General features: G+C 45.8%; 2 protein-coding genes across 15 annotated transcripts in view; one reads left to right on the top strand and one right to left on the bottom strand.

Moving 5' to 3' along the window:
- Window positions 1-11,050, top strand: part of HNRNPF (heterogeneous nuclear ribonucleoprotein F) — an 18,507-nt gene extending 7,457 nt beyond the window's left edge. For 5 of the 13 annotated variants that reach the window (XM_010852014.1, XM_010852006.1, XM_010852010.1 and 2 more), the window contains 2 exons: window positions 6,191-6,250; window positions 9,133-11,050. In XM_010852014.1, coding sequence (XP_010850316.1) covers window positions 9,183-10,427 — 1,245 coding nt within the window. In that variant the 5' untranslated portion in view covers window positions 6,191-6,250; window positions 9,133-9,182 and the 3' untranslated portion in view covers window positions 10,428-11,050. Of the gene's footprint in view, window positions 1-3,012; window positions 3,433-3,631; window positions 3,820-3,986; window positions 4,206-4,247; window positions 4,386-4,416; window positions 6,015-6,190; window positions 6,251-9,114 lie in introns of those variants that run through there. The other 8 variants (XM_010852020.1, XM_010852009.1, XM_010852015.1 and 5 more) reach the window with 7 other exon arrangements.
- Window positions 11,051-18,611: 7,561 nt separating this feature from the next.
- The window catches only part of FXYD4 (FXYD domain containing ion transport regulator 4), a 7,538-nt gene continuing 3,447 nt past the window's right edge, over window positions 18,612-22,702 (bottom strand). For both annotated transcript variants that reach the window (XM_010852005.1, XM_010852004.1), the window contains 7 exons: window positions 21,920-21,983; window positions 21,208-21,240; window positions 21,073-21,096; window positions 20,314-20,388; window positions 20,173-20,209; window positions 19,877-19,914; window positions 18,612-19,695 (listed from right to left, as the gene is read on the bottom strand). In XM_010852005.1, the coding sequence (XP_010850307.1) occupies window positions 19,676-19,695; window positions 19,877-19,914; window positions 20,173-20,209; window positions 20,314-20,388; window positions 21,073-21,096; window positions 21,208-21,240; window positions 21,920-21,983 (291 nt within the window). In that variant the 3' untranslated portion in view covers window positions 18,612-19,675. The remainder of the gene's footprint in view (window positions 19,696-19,876; window positions 19,915-20,172; window positions 20,210-20,313; window positions 20,389-21,072; window positions 21,097-21,207; window positions 21,241-21,919; window positions 21,984-22,702) is intronic.

The following is a 22,702-nucleotide window of genomic DNA, read 5'->3' as shown; positions in this document are numbered from 1 at the left end:
TCTGTTAAAATATTTACTAAAGTTTAGTGCAGTATTTCTTTTTCCTAGAAAACTGTTGTGTGCTGTTGTCCGGCTTGTATTACTGTTGCTAGAGCCCCTCTCAAGTACATAGTCCTGTTCCTTTGCTGCTCTTGGCTCTGTTCTCCACTCCCCTGGCATAGTGTGCTTGTGGTCCTGAGCAGTGAACATTGAGCACCAGGAGCTATAACTGCCTCCATTCTTATGGCAGCTGCAGGTGATCTGACAAGGTGTCAGCTCTCCCCCTGGTCCCACGAGGAAGTTCCAGGCCTCCTGAATGGACTGGGCATTTGTTAATACAGGTGACAGATACTTCCCTCTGTTGAGAACAGATTTTAGCACTAGAGATCTAGTGTTTCTATTTTATGAACTGCCACACCTGATATTTTTTCTGTTCTAACTTTAGACATTAATTCTTGAGTCACCAACAAAATGCAGTCAATATCATGGAACGACTTCTTGTTTTATGTTGGCTAAAAAATTGTTCCGTGTGTTCATTTCAAAACAGACATTATAGATATGATTATTTCAACACAAACTTTATAGATATGATTTACCTAACAGTATATTACAGTTTTTGCTTTTTAGTTAACACAGCTTTTGAGAAATGAACACTGGGGAAAACAGTGTATTATTCCCCCAGGCTTAGCTACAGTAAGGTAAAGAGCCTAATAGTCTAAAGATAATGGAAAACAGCCTTCCTGTTGCTTTCAGATTATGACATATCTTCTTTGACATATGAAAATATAATGGCAAACATTTAAAGTGTCAATGTATTTTAATCCTTCATCTATAGCTTTTCTCTTTTTTAATTGAAGTTAATTTACAATATTGTGTTAGTTTCTGGTGTATAGAAAAGTGATTCAGCTGTCTATATATACCTTTTCATATTCCTTCCCATTATAATTTATTACAGAATATTGAGTGTACTTCCTTGTGCTGTACAGTAGGACCTTATTATTTCATATTAGTTTGTATCTTAAACATTTTTCTTCTTATTTTTGAATTTAGTAAGAACTAAATATAGTGATTAAAAGGATTCACTACAAATTAAAAATATTTTTACAAAGCATATCCTAACAAATGACTACATTTTAAAGTCTTACCTGTATACCAGGGTAAAAACGTTTTAACATTTCCACCCCTGTTCATGCATGCTTCTGATCTGTTTAAATGTCACTTCCTCAGAATCCCTATATGAGTTAGCCCCCATTTTCTAATTTGGGGTTATTTCAGAATTTGTCATCACATGTTTATTCTTTATTGATTCCTAGTCCACTGTTCTGTGGACTTAGCACAGTACCTGCATTTTGTTAGTGCACAATATTTCTGGGTTAATGAATGACTTGAGATTGAGTAAATTTTATCCTGCTGCATATCACTCAAATCCTTTGACACGCTTGAGTTTCCACCACAATGTTTTTGTTGCAGAGTATCATCAGTTCTTCCAAAATTTGACTTATTTCTTCCCATCTAGTTTCCATGCATCTGTTCCCATCATTCATCTTCCAGAGAGCAGCTAGACTGTTCTGTTGGAAAGCAAAACTCGTTTCCATTGGTCTTAGAATAAATAAAGTCTAAAATACGGTATCAGGCCTTCAGGGCCTTGGGGGAATCTTGCTCTGCTTCCCTCATTGATCTCAGTCCTGGCTGCAGGTGTTTTTGGGTGTTTTCTGTCCCAATACTTTCCCCTGTGTATTCTGTACATGTTGTTCCTTCACTGGGCAGGAATCCTATCGTGACTGATCAATTATTAACACTAAGCTAGCCAGTGTCATCAACCAGTTAAGCCAAGAAAGCATATATAACGTTACTAAACTGAAACAAATACATTGAAAAAAGTGAGGAAACGGATGTCAGTTGTGTAGATTACCAAGAATATGTTTTGACAAGGTTTTTAGGAAGTGAGAAAAGTGAAATAAATGCTCAGGAAGCAGTCAGGGTACTCATTTCTGTAGATAACTCTTTCCCAAAACAAGCCAATTTCATGGCTTAATTTTTCTTCAGAATATTATTTCTTGAATGTATGAGTTTTTAGTGTCTTTGTCATTTCCGTGGGATAGCTGCATTTTAAATCCTATCACCCAGCTTCAATAGCTACCAGTTGTGGACAGTTTTTCTTTACATCCCCCATTTTTTGAGGCAGATCCCATCCCATCCATCACACCATTTCACCCACAAATATTTAAAAATGTATCTCTAAAAGCTAATGCCTTTCGTTTTAGGATAACTAATTTCGTTACTTAAGTAAATATAATACTTTAATATCAAATTTCTAGTCGATGTTCAGGTATTTCCTAAATTGTCCTATAAATGTTTACCAATTTGTTTGAATCAAGATCCATATATTTCCCATATATCGTGAATCCCTGATAATTCTTGTTATTTTTATTCATTAAGTGCTCCCTTGAAGCTATTTTGTTGAAGGACCGGCTATTGTGCTTGTCTAGTTTCCCAGGGTCTTTGCAGACTGCATTATTACATTCTCACTTAGTATGGTTCCTTTTCCCTATAAATTCTGTAATTAAGTAGATTCTTACAGACTTTTCAAGATAAAAACTTTATTACTAAAAGTATTAAACATACACAAAAGTAAAGACAACAGTATAAAACTCCATGTACCCATCCCTCAGCTTCAATAATTACTGAATCATGGCCCATGTACTGACTCCCACCACTCAAGATTATTTAGAAACAGATTCTAGATAATAATACGAATCTCTAACGACTTAAACACAGCAACAAAGCTACAACTAAAATTTTATAGTTTCTTCATATAAATTCAAGTCACTGCTAACATTACTGCAATTGCCTTATAATTGTTTTCCAGTTCATTTGAATTAATATTCAGGTGTTCATAAAATGTAATTGCTTGCTAGGTTGTAAAGTTAAAGAATTGCGAGTTTTAAAATTAATCCTTTTAAACTGAAAAAAGTTGTATGACTGCTCAAACCTACAAAACAAGGTACTGTATATACAAAGAGGATTCTGCCTTTTGTACATTAGTTTTCATTCGGAATTTTTTCCTGCCTTAAAGAGTTTGTTTGTTGTTGGTTTTTTTTAATTTTACGGTTTCTCCTTCCTTAAGAGTGGTGACGGCTAACTCCTCCCCTCCTCTCCGCCTGTACTCTGGACTTTTCTCTACCCTGGCACCTCTCCTGAGAGCTCACTCAGAACGGTCTTCCTCGTTGCTTTCCTTCCCTCCTCCCACTTCCTGCCTTGGCCGACCGCGCGGGCCGCACCTGCAGGGCGCGTTTCCATTGGTGACATCTTGGCGGGCCCGCCAGTGGCACTTCCTCCTTTACACCCCGTGACCCACGTCCGGCTCGCCGCCCTCCCAGTCACGCGGCCTCTGCCTCCGGGACGCAGCCCCGTGCGCCGGCCTTCCGCACTCCAGGCCCCGGACCCGTCGTGGTGAGCCGCCGCGAGCGGACGACCCCCGCCCGCACTTCCCCCAGCCCCCGTGGGTCCCTGGAACTCCCCTACCTCCTCCCGCGCAGCCGCCCCTACCCCCAGGAACTCTTTCTGCCCCCTCTCGCTGCCCCAGGAACTCCCCCTCCCCCACTTACCCTGCGTCCCCAGGAAGTCCCCCCGACCCGAGAGCTCCGCCCCCAGCCCCGGGAGCCGCCCGCCCCCCTCGGGTACCGGGAACTCTTCCTCACGGCTCCACGGAGCCCCTGGGATTCGGGAGCTCCGCCTTCCCTCCCCCGCGGCTCCGGGAAGCCCGGGCCTGAGAACTCTTGCCCACTTCGCTGCGAACACTTTCGCCTCTATCCGCGGCCTGAAAACTCTGCCACCCTAGTGAGTCCCCGCTGTCCTGGGGAGCCCCCCCCCCCCGCCACCTCGGCCCGGGACGCCTACGTCTCGTGACCTTCCCCTCCCCCCACGCTCGCGCGGCCCGGGAAGCCTCGCCCTCCCCCACCCGTACGTTCGCCCCGCCCCGGAACGCTCCCGCTGACCCCGCCCAGGCCCGTGGATGGGGCCCCCTGTCGTCGGGCCTTCCTGTAGGGCTTTGCCGACCGAAGGCTGTCGGATCGGCGGGTGGAGGCCGAGCGAACCCCTTCACGTCCCAGTGCCCCCGCCAGGAGCCTAGCGTCCGGGACTGATACCGCGCTTCCCGCCGAAATCGCTCAGACGCGCCCCTGGCGGCCCGCGGCCGCGAGCTTGAGAGCGCACTTTGAAGCCTGGTACGAAGCGTTTGCCCCCAGCCAGTTGAGTTTCAATTTCAGGTTGATAACAAAAGGAGGTGCACCTGGCCTTTCCGCGGAATCTTCTGCGTTTTTAAGCTTCGGGTGGAGTTGGGGGTCCTTTGGCTGTAAACTGCGCTTGCTGGTTGAAAATAGAAATCGGTCCTGCTCTCTTCAGCGGTAAGTTTTAGGGCAGAGTCAACTGCGTAATCCTGAGGCGGCGTCTCCCGTGGACTGTGATTTAAGAGGTAGAACTTTCTGATTAATTAAGACAACCTACCAGTCTGTGCGTGCTGCCAGCTGTAGGTTAAAATTCATTTACAAGTAAGGGCGAAAATGCTCTTCAGGCCCCATTGGGACGCGGATAAAGCAGGGTGAAGCCAGGGAGCTGCTGAGTTCCAGTCCCTGAATAGAAACGGTGGGGGCGCAGTTTGAGCCGCCCTGTGTACTTCGTAGATAAACCTAATCAGTCGGGCGCTGGAGGTGCGCCCTTTTTATCTCGATGGGTCTACCTGGATCTCAACTAAATCTTGCCTAACCAGTATAGTAGAGTGAGGTCGAACTCGTTCTGGAATACCTCCTGGGAGCAGTTAGGTATGTTGAATCTCGGCCCCGGCCCAGATCTATTGTTTTAGAATCTGCCTTTTAACAAGATCCTTGGGTGGTCCGTGTGCTCACTTACGTCATAGACCACTTGCGGGCAGGGGGGTGGAGTTGTGCAAAATGAGTCTACAGGTGCTGGACCCAAGAGGAGTGTTTTGTAACACTTGGCCCCAGTGGTGTCGACGGGCTGTCGGGGAGCCGGGTGGGAGACCAGTGTATATCCTTAACGCTTGAACATGTGTGCGCCATAGTTCAGCCACGTGGGAATCGGTTTCCTCATGTCTGACCGCCCCTGGGTTTGCGTGTCCGAGCAGGGGCTTTTGGTCTGCGGACCACACTGGAATGAGCATGTAGCAGGGTGATAAACCCAGGCAAAGAATTCGGACCACTAAGATGACCGGGCTCTCTACCCTTTAGATTCTACTCTTTTCTGAGGGTAGAGGAGAGGGACAGTTGAAGCTTCTTGAAAACCCTCGTCTAGAGAATTTGAAACTGTTAACTTCTTAAATTGTAGTACTTTATGTAGATTTTCCTCCCCAAAGTAGTATCTCATGTAAGAGAGGGTGCTTAATAAGGCAAGACAGGTACTGTGTCTATGGCAACAGGCTCAGAGAAACTGACTTTTCTCAATTCTGTGGTTCTAAAACTAAGAATGTTCTTTAGTTCTCAAACGAATTCGCTGGACATACCAAAGTTTTCTGCTACAGCTTTATTCTGTGGCTGTGGTTGATGGTAGATTGATGTTTTTCCTATTTTAAAACATTTCAACACTACCTCCCCTCATTCTCAGTTAAAAGAGCAATGTTATATAAATACAAGTCTCAAGAAATGAAATTATTAAAAACAGGGAAGGAAAATCTTTTTAATATCTCCATCCAGACCTCCAGGGATGTTTGCAAATTGTAAATACTGTTAGGACAGTTTATAGCAAACTACTTTTGCCTGGAGCACGTCTCTGTGAATACGGCCTGGTCTCCAGTGCCGATCAGCGGTGCAACTCCTCTCCCCCCTGCTCGGCCTGCCTTCTGCTTCCGGGAACCGCTCCTCGACCCAGCCCCGCCCAAAAGGTGCGCCTCCCACTCTAGGCATTTAAATTTTCTTAACCACGGTTAGGGGTTTCTGTACAGAACGCGCCTTCTGATTAAATCTTTCAGGGCAAGTGGGATGGTTCCAGGCTGTTATTCTCTGTATTACCCTATGAAAAAGGTAAACCTTTCCAAAGCTGTTCGGGTGGGACGGGCGTGTACTTTGTTTAAGGCAACCCGGTGCTTGCCACGGCTCCGGAGAGGAGCTCAGAGCCGGTCCCAGTCGGGATTGCTGCCTCTTCTCGCTCCGGGAGTGCTGGGACATTAAGGTAAAATTTCCTTGTCGCTCTTTTTTAGGACGATTCGTTACCTACCTGGAGTGTCTTTGATTGTGGGCATCCCCCGGTGTTCTTTAAGGTGAGCTATTTTAAGAAAATTAATTTCTCAGTTTATAATTGATTTCTTGATACAGATAACTTCCTGAGTGAAAACTTTTTTTCACTAGCTGTAAATCTAACGTTGAGCAGAAAGCCAGCTTATTTTCACAAGTTTTAGTTAATGTACTGAAAGTCTGCGAAGAATCCAAATGTAGAGGATTCTGAGGTCAACAGAAAGGATATTGCTCTGTGTTTTAGAAGTACATATGTGTTTTGGGAAAGTGCTTTTTTCGCTTTATAATTTGTTTTGGGCACTTTAATTCTTACATGACATATTTGTTTTTTTATGCTTCCTGTCCCCCCCCCCCCCTTCTGCTTGTCTTTTTTAACCTAACCAGAAGGTGGTGTTGGCCCCACATGGCTGTCAGTTAATCTCTTGCTAATCTTGGGCCTGCTGTGCTGGGGGTGGGACTACAGTGACCTACAGAACAGATAAGTCTGTTGCCACTAGCCTTTCAATGCAGTTGCAAAGAGTTTTAAACAAATTATGGATTGTTTCCCTAGAATGCTCTGGGATCATAGAACTATAGATTTAATTTGTGGGGGGGGGAGAAAGTCTTGTGGAAAAGTTGGTAAATTTAAGCTGAGACCGTAAGGATTAGTGGGATTTAGCTAGACAGATTGGGTGGGCTATCTTCAGACAGATAATTACTACGTGTGTCAATTCCAGTGGAACAGAGAGCCTGCCACATTTCGGCACAGAGAAATACGGGAATAAAGGTTTGTTTGCTTTCTAATGCAAGTGTGTTTCAGGTCAAAGTTTCAAGGCCTGAGCACCCCCTTGGCCCTATGATTTGTGTTCCAGACAGTGGGGAGCCACTGAGGTGTTGAAACACAAGTGACATAAAATTGCTCTTAAAACAGCTACAGGTTGGGCTGGTAGCAAGGATTGGAAAAGTTGTAGATGTGAATGTCTTGGAAAGGGCTTGTTGGTATTGGAAGTAGAAAGGGATGAAGGCGATGCACAAAGATGATGATGATGATTTGATATTCAAATCATAACGTCAAGCAGGTCTAAGGACCAAAGTAAGATATGAGAAACCTCTATACTTGTTGGAATCAAGAGTTGCTGAATAGAATTTAGGCATGGATTAGGAATAGGATTAGGGTGGAGAATGGGATCACCCCCCCAAAGAAATGATGAGCTCATTAGATTTAAGGGCTTATAAGTTGTTCAAAGATTGCTTCAGTTTCATTCTAGAGCCTTTGGATGACAGGTAAGGCCATTTATGCCGCACCCAGGGTACTGTAGAAGAGTTTCAGAAAAAAGCAGTGTAACCTGTGGAATGGAGTTTGTCTAGGCCAGTCTTGCCCTCGGGGAGTCTAAGTCTAGGAACCTGTGTGTCCTGAACCCAGAATTGGCCCTGGACATACAAGGATCAGGTAAGGTTGCCTGAAAAAAGGGGGCCAGTGATTATGTATTGTTAAACCTTGGGGAAGGACTTAAAGAGGCAGAGTACCTAAGGAATTAACAGGAAAACCAAGAGCCAAGAGGAGAAAGGATTTCCAGAGAGAATGGTTAAATCCTGAGGGCACAGAAGAGATGGAGATAAGAAAATGTTTCTTTTCTTGCCATAGAGATCCTTGGCAGAGTGAGATGTGCCCTAGTTTAATGGTGGGGTAGGGTAGGGCATGTAAGAAGTCTTTTTGAAGATGAGATTTCACTGAAAGGGAAAACAAAACCAAGTAGCTGGAGGCAAAGTTGGTATCAGAAAAGATACCTTAGGGGATACCTTATATCTTATAAAGATATCTTAGGGGATGATTAGAAATGAGAAAATCTCCTTAATTGATGGGGAAAAGTGTTCAGTGAAGTTTGTGTGAAGATGAAGATTGCTTGGGGTGGGTGGAGTTGACCAGGGCAGAGCCACAGATAAGAGCTCAGCTACAGAAGAAGCAACTCCCTTGTTTATAAAGGTCTAAAACTTGCTCTGATTTGCTTCACCAGGTCTCTGTTAAACCGATTTACTTTACTTTTCTTACCATTCATGCTTTCTAGTTTTAATCGTGGGGTTTTTAGAAATCTGTCCATGTTTTGCTCTAATCGTGTAAATATGCCATGCCATTTTAGATAGTTTTAGGATTCATCTGAGGTAAGATTCTGTTTTATCTTTTTCTGTGTGATAACGTGCCTAAATTTTTTTGAAAAGGCATCTTTTACCACTGACTTAATGGCTACATCTGTTACACTTGCTATCAAATGACAATTCCATAAAACTTGTATATACTTGTGCCTGTTTTGAATATATTTTTGGCCCTATCTGTATTTTTATTGTCCGTGTTATTCATGTATTGCTATCTGACTCAGCTCCCGCTCTTCAGAATGCTGCCCTTCGACATGGATTTAACCTTTACTCTTTTTTAGCTTGGACTCTAGGTGTCAGATGCCACTTGCACTTCATGGCACTTTGTCAGGAGGGGCACCTGTCATGCCTCTTGTACAATGAAGAGTCCATTCCATTTCTAGTCCCTCAGTGAAACACAGTGATGTGTGTGTTACGTTGAACAACGTAATGTGTTTTATTTTGTTTTTGGGGGGGGGGAGGGGGGTCATGCTGTGCTGCTTATGGGACTAGGGATTGAACCCAAGCCATGGCAGTGTGAAACTGAGAGGCATATAATTTGATTTCTATGTTTGCATCTCATATAACTGATACTCTGCTGATGTACTTATCTGTTTGTTTAGATATGTCTTAATTTGACCTTGCACTTGATTGGGGTTTTGAATAGACAGTAGGACTTGCCACCTACTCTCTTGCGTTTTAGTGATGCAGTAATACAATCTGTTTTCCTTTAGTTTCATATTCTTGTTATACATATTAAATGAAAATTTATGTAAAGTAGTTTTTGCTTTCTTTTCAGCCACAAAAGCTGCACCCAAGCTTGTTTGACGTCTGCTCTGTCGAGTGTCCATGATGTTGGGCCCTGAGGGAGGTGAAGGCTTTGTGGTCAAGCTCCGTGGCCTGCCCTGGTCCTGCTCTGTTGAGGATGTGCAGAATTTCCTCTCCGACTGCACGATCCATGACGGGGTCGCAGGTGTTCACTTTATCTACACTAGAGAAGGCAGGCAGAGTGGTGAGGCTTTTGTCGAACTTGAATCAGAAGATGACGTAAAATTGGCCCTTAAAAAAGACAGGGAAAGCATGGGACATCGGTACATTGAAGTGTTCAAGTCCCACAGAACCGAGATGGATTGGGTGTTGAAGCACAGTGGTCCAAACAGTGCTGACACTGCCAATGATGGTTTCGTGCGACTTCGAGGACTCCCGTTTGGATGCACCAAGGAAGAGATCATTCAGTTTTTCTCAGGGTTGGAAATCGTGCCAAACGGGATCACATTGCCTGTGGACCCCGAGGGCAAGATTACAGGGGAAGCCTTTGTGCAGTTTGCCTCACAGGAGTTAGCAGAGAAGGCTCTAGGGAAGCACAAGGAGAGAATAGGGCACAGGTATATTGAGGTGTTCAAGAGCAGTCAGGAAGAAGTTAGGTCATACTCGGATCCCCCACTGAAGTTCATGTCAGTGCAGCGGCCAGGGCCCTATGACCGCCCTGGCACAGCCAGGAGGTATATTGGCATCGTCAAGCAGGCAGGTCTGGAGAGGATGAGGTCTGGTGCCTACAGTGCAGGCTATGGGGGGTATGAGGAGTACAGCGGCCTCAGTGATGGCTACGGCTTCACCACCGACCTGTTTGGGAGAGACCTCAGTTACTGTCTCTCTGGAATGTACGACCACAGGTATGGAGATGGTGAGTTCACTGTCCAGAGCACCACTGGACACTGCGTCCACATGAGAGGTCTGCCCTACAAAGCCACAGAGAACGACATTTACAACTTCTTCTCCCCGCTCAACCCTGTGAGAGTCCACATTGAGATCGGCCCTGATGGAAGAGTGACCGGCGAAGCTGATGTTGAGTTTGCCACTCATGAAGAAGCCGTGGCGGCCATGTCCAAAGACAGGGCCAATATGCAACATCGATACATAGAACTTTTCTTAAATTCCACAACAGGGGCCAGCAACGGGGCATATAGCAGCCAGATGATGCAAGGCATGGGGGTGTCAACCCAGTCCACTTACAGTGGCCTTGAGAGCCAGTCTGTGAGCGGCTGTTACGGGGCTGGCTATGGTGGCCAGAACAGCATGGGTGGATATGACTAGTTTTGTTAGTAGCTTTTGAGTTATTTCAGTCAAATTTTCACAGGCAGCCAACAAGCAGTGAAAAGCAGTTATTACTCTAGAGGAAGCTATGGGACCCAATTTGCACCATGAGTTTGTGAAATCTGGATTAAAAAATTACCTCTTCAGTGTTTTCTCATGCAAACTTTCTTCTAGCATGTGATATTGAGTAAACTAAAACTTTTCAGCTTTTCTCAATTAACATTTTGGTAGTGTACTTCTGGAGTGATGTTATCTGAGTTTAAAGTAGTTTTAAGTATGTTAAATGTGGATCTTTTACACCACATCATCGTGAATACATTGGGGAGGCGTGCTTTTTTGGAAAACTCAAGGTGCTAGATCCCTAATTCAAAGAGGACATTTCTCATGTTTGTTCATTCTAGTTTATTTTCATTTAAAATCTCTTAGGTTAAGTTTAAGCTTTTTAAAAGTTAGTTTTGAAAATTGAGACACATTACTAATACTGTAGGAATTGGTGAGGCCTTGACTTAAAAACTTTCTTTGTACTGTGATTTCCTTTCGGGTGTATTTTGCTAAGTGAAACTTGTTAAATTTTTTTGTTAACTAAATTTTTTTCTTAAAATAAAAAGACTTTTTCACAATGACTGGCACAGACTATATACTCACCAACAAATAGCAAAATGACTTGGGTGGTTGAATTTAATACTGCTGTGTTAAACAGTGTGAATTTTAAATTTAGCACTATGATTTCCCTTGTGTTCTTATAACAAGGCTAAATTAAAAACTTTAAAAACATTAAACACGAGTGGAAATGGTGACTAGAAACTAGAATAGAAACATAGAGTTCCAGTTTTCCTGTGACTTTTTTTCTGTTCATCAGCCATTTGTAATATCCTGATGTTTCCTTTATACCAGGGTGGCCCCTATTCATAGCTAGAGGTCTTTAGTTTTTGGTGCTACATACATTGAGTCATTAACCACAATTTATGGTTTTATATAAGATGTGCTGTTTGGAACAGTCTCCCATATTTATTATTTTGATAGGACACACTCAGGTTACAGTTATTGGTTATTGCAGGATATACATATTCTGAAGTTTGAGACCTACATCCAAATTGTTGGTAGAAAATTGTTGATCTAGCAGTGGGAACAGCATTACAATCACATTAAACACTATCAAGACTTTAACATGAGAGAATTTCACTTCGTGGGTGTTCATTTTCCCACTTTAGAGTCCAATCAGTGTAGCCCAGATCTAATAAGTCTGTAGGGAGTCTTGGGCCTTTCCTAACTGTGTTGGACTTCATGGCCCCACCTTGTCATTCTTCCCACCAGTGGTCTGCTGACTCAGATGGCAAAGATACAGTGGCAGCATCACCCAGGAATGCCAGAGCTAGGATGCAATGAAAAGGCTAAGATTTAATTAGAGCAGTGAAGTTTCAGGGAGTATATTTATTCTCTGTAGATCTTGGCAAATTTAAAAGTTCAAATATGGAAGGAGTGGGCTTCCCTGGTGGCTCAGATGGTAAAGAATCCACCTGCAATGTGGAAGACCTGGGTTTGATCTCTGGGTTGGGAAGGCCCCATAGAGGAGGGCATGGCAACTCACCTGAAGAATTCCCATAGACGGAGTCTGGTGGGCTCCAGGCCATGGGGTCACAAAGAGACACAACTGACTTAATAAGCACAGCACATGGAGTGGGCTCTAAGAACCTGGGGTAGGAAATCAGGAATGTGCTGGTTGACTAAATCCCACTGCAGCTGCAGTGGTTACCTGCCTCTTCCTAGACTTGGTCACCTCACCTGAGGTGTGTGGTTGATACAAAGGAAATTTGTGTATCAAAGTCTGCGCCAGGAATGAGGTAAAATGCTGGTAAGCCAAATCCAGCCTGCCCTGAAAATGGTTTCCATTTTGATGAATCAGTTTGATGGCAGGGGACCCAGGTTATGTCTCAAAATCTATTCCTAATAGACCTGCAGTACAAAATACTGCACTTGTTTTCTAGTTTTGTCAAAAATTGTGAAAACTTCAAATGGGCCTTGGCCTTCAAATTTTTATTACACAACCTCGTGAAGGAAACTACACAAGTATTAGGACTGAGTGTGTAAGTTGTAAGCACTTCTGGAGCCCTTTTAATACAGAATTGAAGCTAGGAGACTGACCTATAGGAGGGAGAGATCCTGAGTGTTGAGAAGGATGGATATGCAATTCCAGAAGAGGAGAGGAAGTGGAAGCAATTGGATGAATGGGCAGCAAAGCCTGAAAGGTAGTTAAGGAGCCTGGACCCTGCTATATCTGTGGTGAGGCTAACACCTATGTGTCAGGGTCCTGCAGGTGCAGTTCTGAGGTGTCTGTCAGCTTTTGCTCCCAGCATTTGCTTCTCTTTGATTATGTGAGCAAAAAGCAGATTGAAAAATCAGAGTCTTCTATTTTCAGAACAGAGCCAGGTCTCAGGCCCAGAGACCATCAAATGAAGTGGGGGAAGGGCCTGGCAGCATTGTGACAATGTGTGTGTAGTAAAGATTAAATCTCTTAACATGATGTTGCATTGATAGTCTGAGTTAATACTGATCCCAGGCATCCAAAATGCCAACTTCTCTTATAGTGGGAGCATAAGAAGGCCAGGTGATATGGATTCACAGGCCCAAGTTCATGTCACTGGATTAAACAGGTGAAGACACCTCAGGTTATCTCCATGAGTGAGTAGGAAGGGGTATCTTTGGCAACTAATAGGTTTTCCCCCACCTGGAAACACGCTTGCGTCCTTGTAAGTCTTGGTGGTAGGTAAGGCCAAGAGGAACCTCTCAGAAAGCACTCCCCATCCAAGACAGTGAACAGAGGTTCTGTGATGTCTGCAACGTGTGGGGTTAGAGCCATACTCCAAGGCTTGAAGGGGTTAAGCCTAGCCCTTTTTATTTGCATGTCTGGTCCCCAGAAAGCAGATGGATTCTGGCAGATGAAAGCAAACACAGAACTGAACCATACATTAGCAAACAACCAGGAACTTAACCACACGGTTGCCCCAGTTGCAGCTCAGTGCTTAATGTGATGTTTGCTGGAAAGGTAAAGCCTCTGGAACTTGGGAAGCCCCTGACCCTAGTGAATACATTCTGAGTTAGCATCAAGCAAAAGATTTTTTCCTAATGACCTTGTAACCTGGACATTCTTGTCTGTCGTCTTCTGGCTGGTAACTCCTGCCCTCTGGAGACTGATCACCTTGCCACATCCACTGTATTGATGATATGCTCATTGGTCTTGGCAAGGAGGAAGCAGTGAGTACTTGGGATGCCTTAGAAAGACACCTGTGTGCTAGCGAGTGGAAGAGTTCAGGGCTCTGCTGTGTCAAGGACGTTTTTAGGGTCTAGTATAATAGTCCTGGGCAGCAACTGGCAAACTAGGGCCCATGACCCAAGTCTGGACCTGTTTGTAAATAGTTGTTTTACTGGTACACAGCCATCTGCATTCATTTATTTTGTATAGGCTGCTCTTATGTTACCTCTGCCAAGAGATGAGTAGTTGCATCAGACCATGTGGCCCACAAAGCCTAGCAGATTTTACTCTGAGCCTTTATAGGAAGTATTTGCTGACTTCAGGCCTTGGGCAAAATGGACATTTCCTCCAAAGGAAAAGTAAAGACACTGCCTCACCAAGAAGCATAGTTTTTGGCAGGACCTTTTGGATTTTGAAGAAATCCTACTTGACTTGAAAACAATGCTGCTACCCAACTACCAGGTGACTAGCAGGCTGCAGGGACAGCCTTTGCCCTGCTGCAAAGGACAGAGCAGGCTTCACCATCCAGGAATCACTGTTCTAGATGGTTTTGTGTGCTATCTCTGATGTCTCACTACATGGTGACTGCTCAGCCACCTGCGTGATGGGAATGAACACTTCCTCTGTAGCAGGGAGCCGTTTACCATTCAAAAAACTACTGGAGCTACTGTGCTCACCCTGCACTAAGATCCCTCTCTTGCTGAGTGTTGGCATATGCATCTAATCCTGAGGCTTTTTTAATGGTTTTTAGACTTTGTGTAAAAATTCTTGGACATATTTTGTTAGACTTATTTCTAGGTATTTTATATTTTAAATGGTGCCTTTTTCTTTTGCTGAAAGTTTTGTTCCTGGGACTAGAAATAGCAGGATTAAAAAATATATATATTTTTTTTAATGTTGACTTTTGTGATCTTGCTAAAATCACTTATGCTGATTTAAATGTAGATTCTTTGGATTTTCTTCTTTTCTTTATTTGGTTGTGAAGGGTCTTAGTTGCAGCATGTGGGATCTAGTTCTCTGACCAGGGATCCAGCCCAGGCCCTTGCATTGTTAGTGCAGAGTCTTTGCCACTGGATCATTACAGAGGTCCTGATTCTTTGAATTTTCTATGTACAAAGTCCTGCCATTTACAAATAATGGCAGTTTGAATAATTTCTTTCTAATCCTTAGGTACTTTTTTTCTTTTCTTAGCCTTGTTGCTTACTTAGGTACGTTCATTTTTTATCATTAGAAAACATGGTGATGAACAAAGTTGGGATCGGGGCATCTTACTCCCAATTTCAGAGAAAGCTTTCAATAATATTTCTCTATTAAAAGATTGATTTTTGTTGTTGTTGGATACTATTAGAATTTGCAGTTACTTCAGGTTTAGTATTAATTTATTTTTTAATCACTGGTAAATTGGATTTTATTTAATACTCTTTCCTTATATGTCTTTATTCCTTTTATCTATCTTCCAGTCATTCTCTTCAGCTAAGTCTAATTGGCTGTTAAACATCAGTTACTGTGAGTTGTAAAGTTTCCATGTAACTTTTTTACATAATGTAGAAAAATTAATTTTTTCACAGTTTTGGTGGTGAGAAGTAGGAATTAAGGCGTTGGCAAAGCCCTTCTCACTCTGAGGAAGAATCCTTGCCTCTTCCAGCCTAGGCGACTGCTGGCAGTTCTTGGTGTTCCTTGGCCTCTTTGTTCTTCCCTCTCTCCGTGTCCAAATTTTCCTCAAACTCATGTCTGTCGCATCGGTGATGCCATCTAACTATCTCATCCTCTGTCATTCCCATCTCCTGCCTTCAATCTTTCCCAGCATCAGAGTCTTTTCCAGTGACTCAGTTCTTTGCATCAGGTGGCCAAAGTATTGGAGCTTCAGCTTCAGCTGAAGGGGTTTTTTGTAAGATAATACTCCTTTGATGGCTGGGTTGAGACTTGAGTGATAAACCCCTTTATAGGATCTGGCAGAGGATCTAACCATTGGCCAACCAAGATAACGGGATCATGCTCCCTCATGTTAGCTGTTAGCCCTCACTTCTTACCCTGAGCTTTATAGTATTTACATGTAGCTCAGATGGTAAAGAATCTTCCTGCAATGGAAGAGACACAGGTTCAATCCCTGGATTGGGAAGATCCCCTAGAGAACGGAGTAGCAACCCGCTCCAGTATTCTTACCTGGAAAATTCCATGGGCAGAGGAGCCTTTTGGGCTACAGTCCATGGAGTCGCAGATTCAGACACAACTGAAGGACTAACACACACAGAAATTGAGGGTAAAAGACTGCTACCTTCTGTGGAACAGAAATACCAATGTTTTCAAATGACTAGTCTTAGAATAAACCGTATTAATTCTCTTTAAGTTAGTAGGCCCTCCCTTATTTTAAGAGGACTGCCTGGGACTACTCAGCAATACAAAGTAATGACCTACTGGTTCATGCAACAACCTGGAGCTCCAGAGAATTAGAGAATACTGTCATTATATATCAAAACATACCCTTTATTATTTCTGAGTGCTGAGTAAGAAATTGGTTTCTCTTCTGAGGTATCTCTGTACTATTCAGTTTTCTGGATAATCATGAAAAATGCTTGCAATCAGAAAATCAGATTGTTTAAATAAAGTGTGTGTGTATATGTATAATATATATAGTCCCCCGGCAGGTACAGAACCTGGATTCTCTTTCAGATAGTGAATACCAGAAAGGCAGTGTAACCTAGTCCTTCAGAAACGGCTCAGTGAGTAAGATGACCTGTGAGAACCTTGGTGTCCTCTTAAGAACAGAGGGCGTAATATGAAATCCCCATCACATAGGTTGTTAGGAAGTGTTTATAACGGTGTCCATAATGACCCAAGTGTTCAGTTAAGTGGAAATGACCCTTCGCTTTCTCTGGTTCTTTCCTGGGCAGCCCTCATCTAGGAGATGACAAAAGGCAGGAATGGTGACATAAACCCAGCCTCCTCCCAATCCCCAACCCCCTGTTGCCTCGGTCGGTGGGTGGGGTTGGGGGGGGCGGTGTGTGGAAGGGGCTTGAGGGAGAGGTCTCTAAGGCACAGCGAGTAATTCCACACAGTGAAGCCTGGGCAGAGACTCCTCTCGTCCTATGACTGACTGACCTTCGCCACTTGCTACTCCCTCCTTCCTACTGGGAGGGAAAAAGGAGAGCTAGCTTCTCTTGGGAATCAGCACCAGGCGCCAGCCACACCAGGCTAACATCAACTCTGTCCTGCATGGCCCTCTCCCCCAACCTTCTCATCGCAGTCAGTGACTTTTCCCACCCACTATCAACCCAGGCTCCCAGATGTTCTCCATGAACCCTGTGCCTTGGACAGGTAGAATCAACCTAAACCACCAGGTGGGACCCTGTAATTGGTCAAAACCAGGTTCACTGACTAGGCCATGAGGGAGCTGCACAGCAAGGGTGTATGGGGATATAGTGCCTTTCAGTGGATTATGGGGCGTGAGAAAAACTGGAGTTTGTTTAGGTGAAATTAGGCTGTTTGGCGGGGTGAAAGCAGGTTAAAACTGTGTAACTGGTCTCCACCGCGAATCGGAGCTGGGGAATCAAAACGTTAAGATGGTAGGGAACACTGCGTCCAGAAACGCCTCTTCCGGAGCTGGGCGCCCCGGTGGCAATCGAGGTTGAATCTCTTGCCAGAGTGACTCAGGTTCCCCTGGCAGCGATGGGCTTTCCTTCATAATGACTGAATTTCAGACAGAAGAACACCTCACCCTTTGCGATGGTAGAGACCTAATTTTCTCAGAGAACGGTTGCCGGTCACCCAGAAGAGGGCGTTCTGACAATACTGCGTCCGCGTCTGCCACTCTAGCCCCGTGTGGGGCCACAGACTTGCTTTTTTTTCTTTTTTAGGCGGAGCTAATTTTACTCTCCAATGCAGTTATTCACATCAGCAGCCTCCCGTGTTCAGGGAGCAGCCCCCTCCCCAAGACGGAAAGGCGGGGCCGGAAACCGCCTTTGGGCAGATGATGCTGCGTGTTGCGTCAGGGCTGCGCCCTCCCCTGGGCGCGCCTGTTCCCTGCCTTCTTCCTGGTCTCGCTCCCTGCGCAGCTGCCGGTCTCTTATAATTCCTACTCAGGATTTGGCGGGGGTTCTCGCCTATGTACCAGTCACGGTGACTTTCCTCTGGCCCTCAAAAAAGCAAAAGGCCAAAGTTCCTTCTACCAGGAAAGATGTTTGCGCGACTGGCCCCTCTCCACTTTGACCTTTGAGGATTCATCTCAGATATTATGTCACTTCATGACTTGACCATATCACCCATCGCTAACCAGGCACTCGCGCCGCTGCAGCACACTCATTTTACTTTTTTCATGATATCTATCCGACTCCTAATGGCATAGCCGTCCACGCCCATAGCACCCTGCTAGGGCTCCCCTACTCACCTTGGACAGAGAATGGCTCCAATTTCAGCCAGGTATTCCGAGTTCCACTCAGGTTCTTGGAGTAATGGCTGTAGCTCTGGGCCAGCCTTCGAACCATCCTCTCACCTTGCTTATATATCCTGATCAAGGGCCCTAAACAGATCTATGACCCTCATTTTTAGACCTCACGACCTGGGAGGGCTGAAGACCAGAAGGCAGGCTCCTCAGCCTCTAGAATCTCTTGTGCTGGCCTCCTAACCCCAGCCCACAGGTCTTGGACACAGTATACTTTCCAGAGGATCTGGTACCAACACCCTGGAAATGGATGGAAGGTTTGGAGCAGGACACCAGTAGAGGTGGGGCTTCCCAGGTGGTTCAGTGCCTGCCAAAGCAAAAGCCACAAGAGACTTGGGTTGGATCACTGGGTTGGCAAGATCCCCAGGAGGAGGAAATGGTAACCCACTCCAGATATTCTTGCCCGAAAAATCCCTTGGACAGAGGAGCCTGGCGGGCTACAGTCCACTTGAGACACAATAGCATATGCTCCACGCTGCCAGTAGAGGTGGCTTGAAGCAACATTAAGGCAGGTGGCTGCCCCGTCAGCCCAGATTCAGACCCAGGTTGTGAGCCACTGCCTGGCAGGGACAGGGCAGACCACTGCTGCCCTGACCTGTCTCCACCCCAGGGTCTCTGCCAGGAGCAGGGGCTGGGCAGGGTAGGCCTCAGCTCCTTCCACCTTAGGGTATGGAGGTCGGCAAGAGGGGTGAGGCTCCAGACGAACAGGCTGCCAAGTGGAAGAGCCATTTCCACAGACCTATGCCATGCATGCTGGGGCCTCTCAATGAGGTATTCCAGGAATGGACTTAGGACATCCTGAGACCCAGAGTGGCATGTATGGTTTTGGGTTCTGAAATGCACTCTGCAGGGCTTCTTGGGATGTTGCTCATAGTAGGGTCTCACAGGACATTACCCGGAGTAAGAGGAAGGGTCCATGGATTGCTCTAAGGGTTACAATAGTTTTACTGGGCTGAGTCTGTGAAGGAAGAACTGCATTTCCTGGATTGTGTGAACACTCACTGGGTGAGCTGGGGTCTTAGCAGAGGGCAAACCACTGAGGATCATTCTGGGTTACAGGAAGTCATGGGGGTCTGGGTCACAGGGACTTCAAGGTCTTCAGGAAAGGTGTGGAAATTGTAATGTTCTTTGATATAATGTTGAGGTGTCTTGTGTGGTGCATGGATGAGGCAGGAGATCAATTATCAATTATCAGGAGGCCCTCAAAGGGAGGGGGGTGCTGGGAATGGGCTTCAGGACAAACATGCGGCCACAAGGTGCATCAGCCATCCATGGGACATCCCCCGCCCCACCCCGGCTGAGGAGCCTGGACTTTCCTGAGCAAGACTTTATCGTCTCGTCCCAAACTACCCATCCCCAATCAGACCCACAGAAGGTCATAAGTCCATCAGAGGGGGAGATAAATTTAATTTAGAAATAATCTCTGGACAGCCTTTTGATCAGAAGAGAGCCTCAGGGCCCACCAACAGAGAGAAAAGCCATCCTGAGGGGTAAGGCCCCCAAGGGGAAGGGGACAGCATGGGAGCCAGTGCAGGGAGGGTCATGAAACCAATCCTGTGCTCAGCAGGTACTGGCAGAGCCTGTGGAGAGAATGTGGGGTCAGGTCTTCACAAACTCCATATACACATCCTCAGCCTCAGGCATCCCCAAGGCTGACTGGTTTAGGACAGTCCTGCCTTACACACAGCACAACATGTATTAATCCTCAAATTATACGGCTCTACTGCCTGAGTGCCAGGAAGGCTCTCAAGTCCATCTCACCTGGAGTGAGGAGTGGTACAGCTTTCTCAGGTAAGGAGCTGCGAAAGGAACATACCAGATTAGCATCCTCGAACTTTCTGTCCTTTTCCCCCACCAAGATTCCTGGTACCAATTTAAACAGTACAAAGGGTCAGAGGTTTCTCTGACAGAGGCCCCCTCAGGGTTGATTATCTGTGAATAACAAATTCTACTGCAAACCCAGGGACAGCCAGGACTCTGTCCTCCTTTTCCAAATTGTAGGACATTATGCCCAAATTGCTCTGCTCAGCTCAAAGGACACACAATAGGAGTCTCACCCGTGCTTCTGCTTGTTCTTGCATTTGCATTTGCCACCTGTGAAGGAAGACACAGCCAGTGCAAAGAGCCCGGAAAGCCTGGGCCACCCTCCTCCCATCCGCTCCCCGCCTCCACCCGACCCTGCTAGTCCCACTGCTCACTCAGGGCAAACAAGAGTCCAGCGATGCACATGAGGCCCGCACAGATCATCCCGCCCAGCTGCAGGCCTTCCCAGTCTAAAGGAATGGAGAGTGGGCTAGCATCAGCCTGGTTCCACCCCACTCATTCAACAGATAGTTATGCGCACCTGCTTATACAGACGCACTTACATTCCAGGCAACAAGCAGGACAAACTCATAAATACATCATGTTATATCTGGTGGGAACAAGTACTAGGAAGAAAAATCAAGCAGAAATGCACAGAAAAAGAAGAGGCTTTGAAGAATGATCAAGGAAGGCTTTGCTGAAAGGTGACATTTGAGCTGAGACCCGGGGAAGATGAGGGTGTGTGGGGGACAGTGGCAGGCAGAAGGAGAGGACACCTCCTTGCAGGGATTGTAGGGCAGCAAGGAGCTGGTCCTGGGGAAGGCAAGAGAAGAGAGAGTGAATGGAAGAAAGGAGATCAGCCAGCTGCCTCCAGCCACTTTCCCAGGAGTCTTCCTAAACATTCTGCAGGCCCCTTACCTCCTTGCTGGAGGGAAGTTCTCCCAAAGACGACGTTACATGTTGGCCTGTCGTTCTTTTGATCCACCATGCTGATTCTTTAATTCCCAGTCTCATCCTCTTTCTGCCCCTCCTTGCCCACTCCCTCAAGCCCCCGTCTGTCTACACTGGGCTCCACATCACCCCTTACCAACTCTAGCAAAGGGGTCTAGCATAGGCAAGGGTAGGGGTCAGGGGCAAGGGATATCAGCTCTTACCATAGTAGAAGGGACTGTCTTTATCTGCAGGAAAGGAAAAAAAAAATTAACAACCGGAACCAGGAGGCAAGATGTGGGGTCTTAGAGAGAAAACTTGGGGGCAGGGCCAGCAGAGCAGTTTAGGGCCTCACTCACCAATCACGTCATTGGCTTCCAAGACAGGCAGTCCTGGGTGAGAGAAGCAGAGGGACTGTGTGTTAATTCATGATTCTGGTCTCAAAATGAATCAGCAGGCAGGACATCAGCCCAGAGGCAAAAGATCAACCAGCCCTGCTTGGGGCACCAGAGTGGGGGATGGAGGGGGACCCTGAGGTCACTGGTTCCCCTCCTCATACCTTTTCAACACAAACAGACCTAGGATTTTGTCTCCTATTTTCTGGCCTTTGTGCCCCGCTCCCCCATTCCAGCCCGTCCTGCTATTTTTCAGGCTTCTTGTTATTCTTTCTTATATTCAAAATGGGATGGTGTGTTGGTATCTTTACCCTCTCCTGAAAAGCTTCCTACCCAGATCCTGGCTAATGGTCTGCCTCCTAAAGAAGCTGGGAACACTGGTCTCTTCTTGCTAACAGGTGATTACAGTTTCCCAAAATTCCATGATTCAGGATAATGTTGGGAACATCTACCTCACTGTAATCAGGTTGGCCAAAAAGTTCGTTCGGGTTATAAGATCTACGGAAAATCCAAACAAACCTTTTGGCCAACTCAACACTTCCATTATGTTTAAGTTAATAGTCTAAATGAAAACCCATTTATTCAACATCAGGCGCTCTTTATGAGATGCTGTCCTGGTTTTCACAGCCTTGGTAGGTGAGTGAGTGGCAGCAGGGTCGCTTCTGGGAGGACTCACCGGCCAACAGGAGGAGAAGGGCCCGGGTCACTCCCTCCATGACACAGCGGCACGCAGGACCGGTCTGCAGGAGAAGAGGGCAGGCTGGGGTCAGACAGTCCCAACCAGCTCCACACTCACAGAGGCCAGTGGCACAAATCTCAAGGCTGCTTGTGGGGTAGACATGAGAAAGTTACTAATTTCTGTGTCCTTTCTAGAGTTAATAATAGTAGTACCTCTAATACTTACAGCGATGCCTGCACATATTGGGTTGCCCAAGAAATTTGTTCCGGTTTTTCTGTATCATCTGATGGAAAAACTCGAACAAACTTTCTGGCCAACCCAATAGTAAGCGCCGTATGAGGTTCTGTTAAAATCTGGTAATCAGATGCCTGACACACCTTCAGGAGGAGGGCTACTGCTCTAAATCAGGCTTTGGTGCCTGCCTTCCTGACCCCCAGCTCAAAGGACTTGAGGTATTGTTTTCAAAGATCTGGGCCTGGGGCACTACCAGGCTGAAGTCCAAGACAGCCTCCAGCTAGGGCATGCCCAGACTTCCCAGGGAGTGCAGTGGTAAAGAACCCTCCTGCCAATGCAGAAGATGTGGATTTGATCCCTTGGTTGGGAAGATCTCCTGGAGAAGGAAATGGCAATCCACTCCAGTATTCTTGCCTGGGAAATCCCATGGACTGAGGAGCCTGGGAAGCTACAGTCCATGTGGTCGCAAAGAGTCAGACACGACTGAGTGCGCACACACAGGGCAAGCCCAGAACTCCTCTGAGTGAGCAGTGGGACAGGGTAAGT

The sequence above is a fragment of the Bison bison genome, unplaced genomic scaffold, assembly GCF_000754665.1.
Source record: "Bison bison bison isolate TAMUID 2011002044 unplaced genomic scaffold, Bison_UMD1.0 scf7180017864306, whole genome shotgun sequence".
Taxonomy (NCBI): Eukaryota; Metazoa; Chordata; class Mammalia; order Artiodactyla; family Bovidae; genus Bison; species Bison bison.
This window is presented reverse-complemented; position numbering and strand designations above follow the sequence as displayed.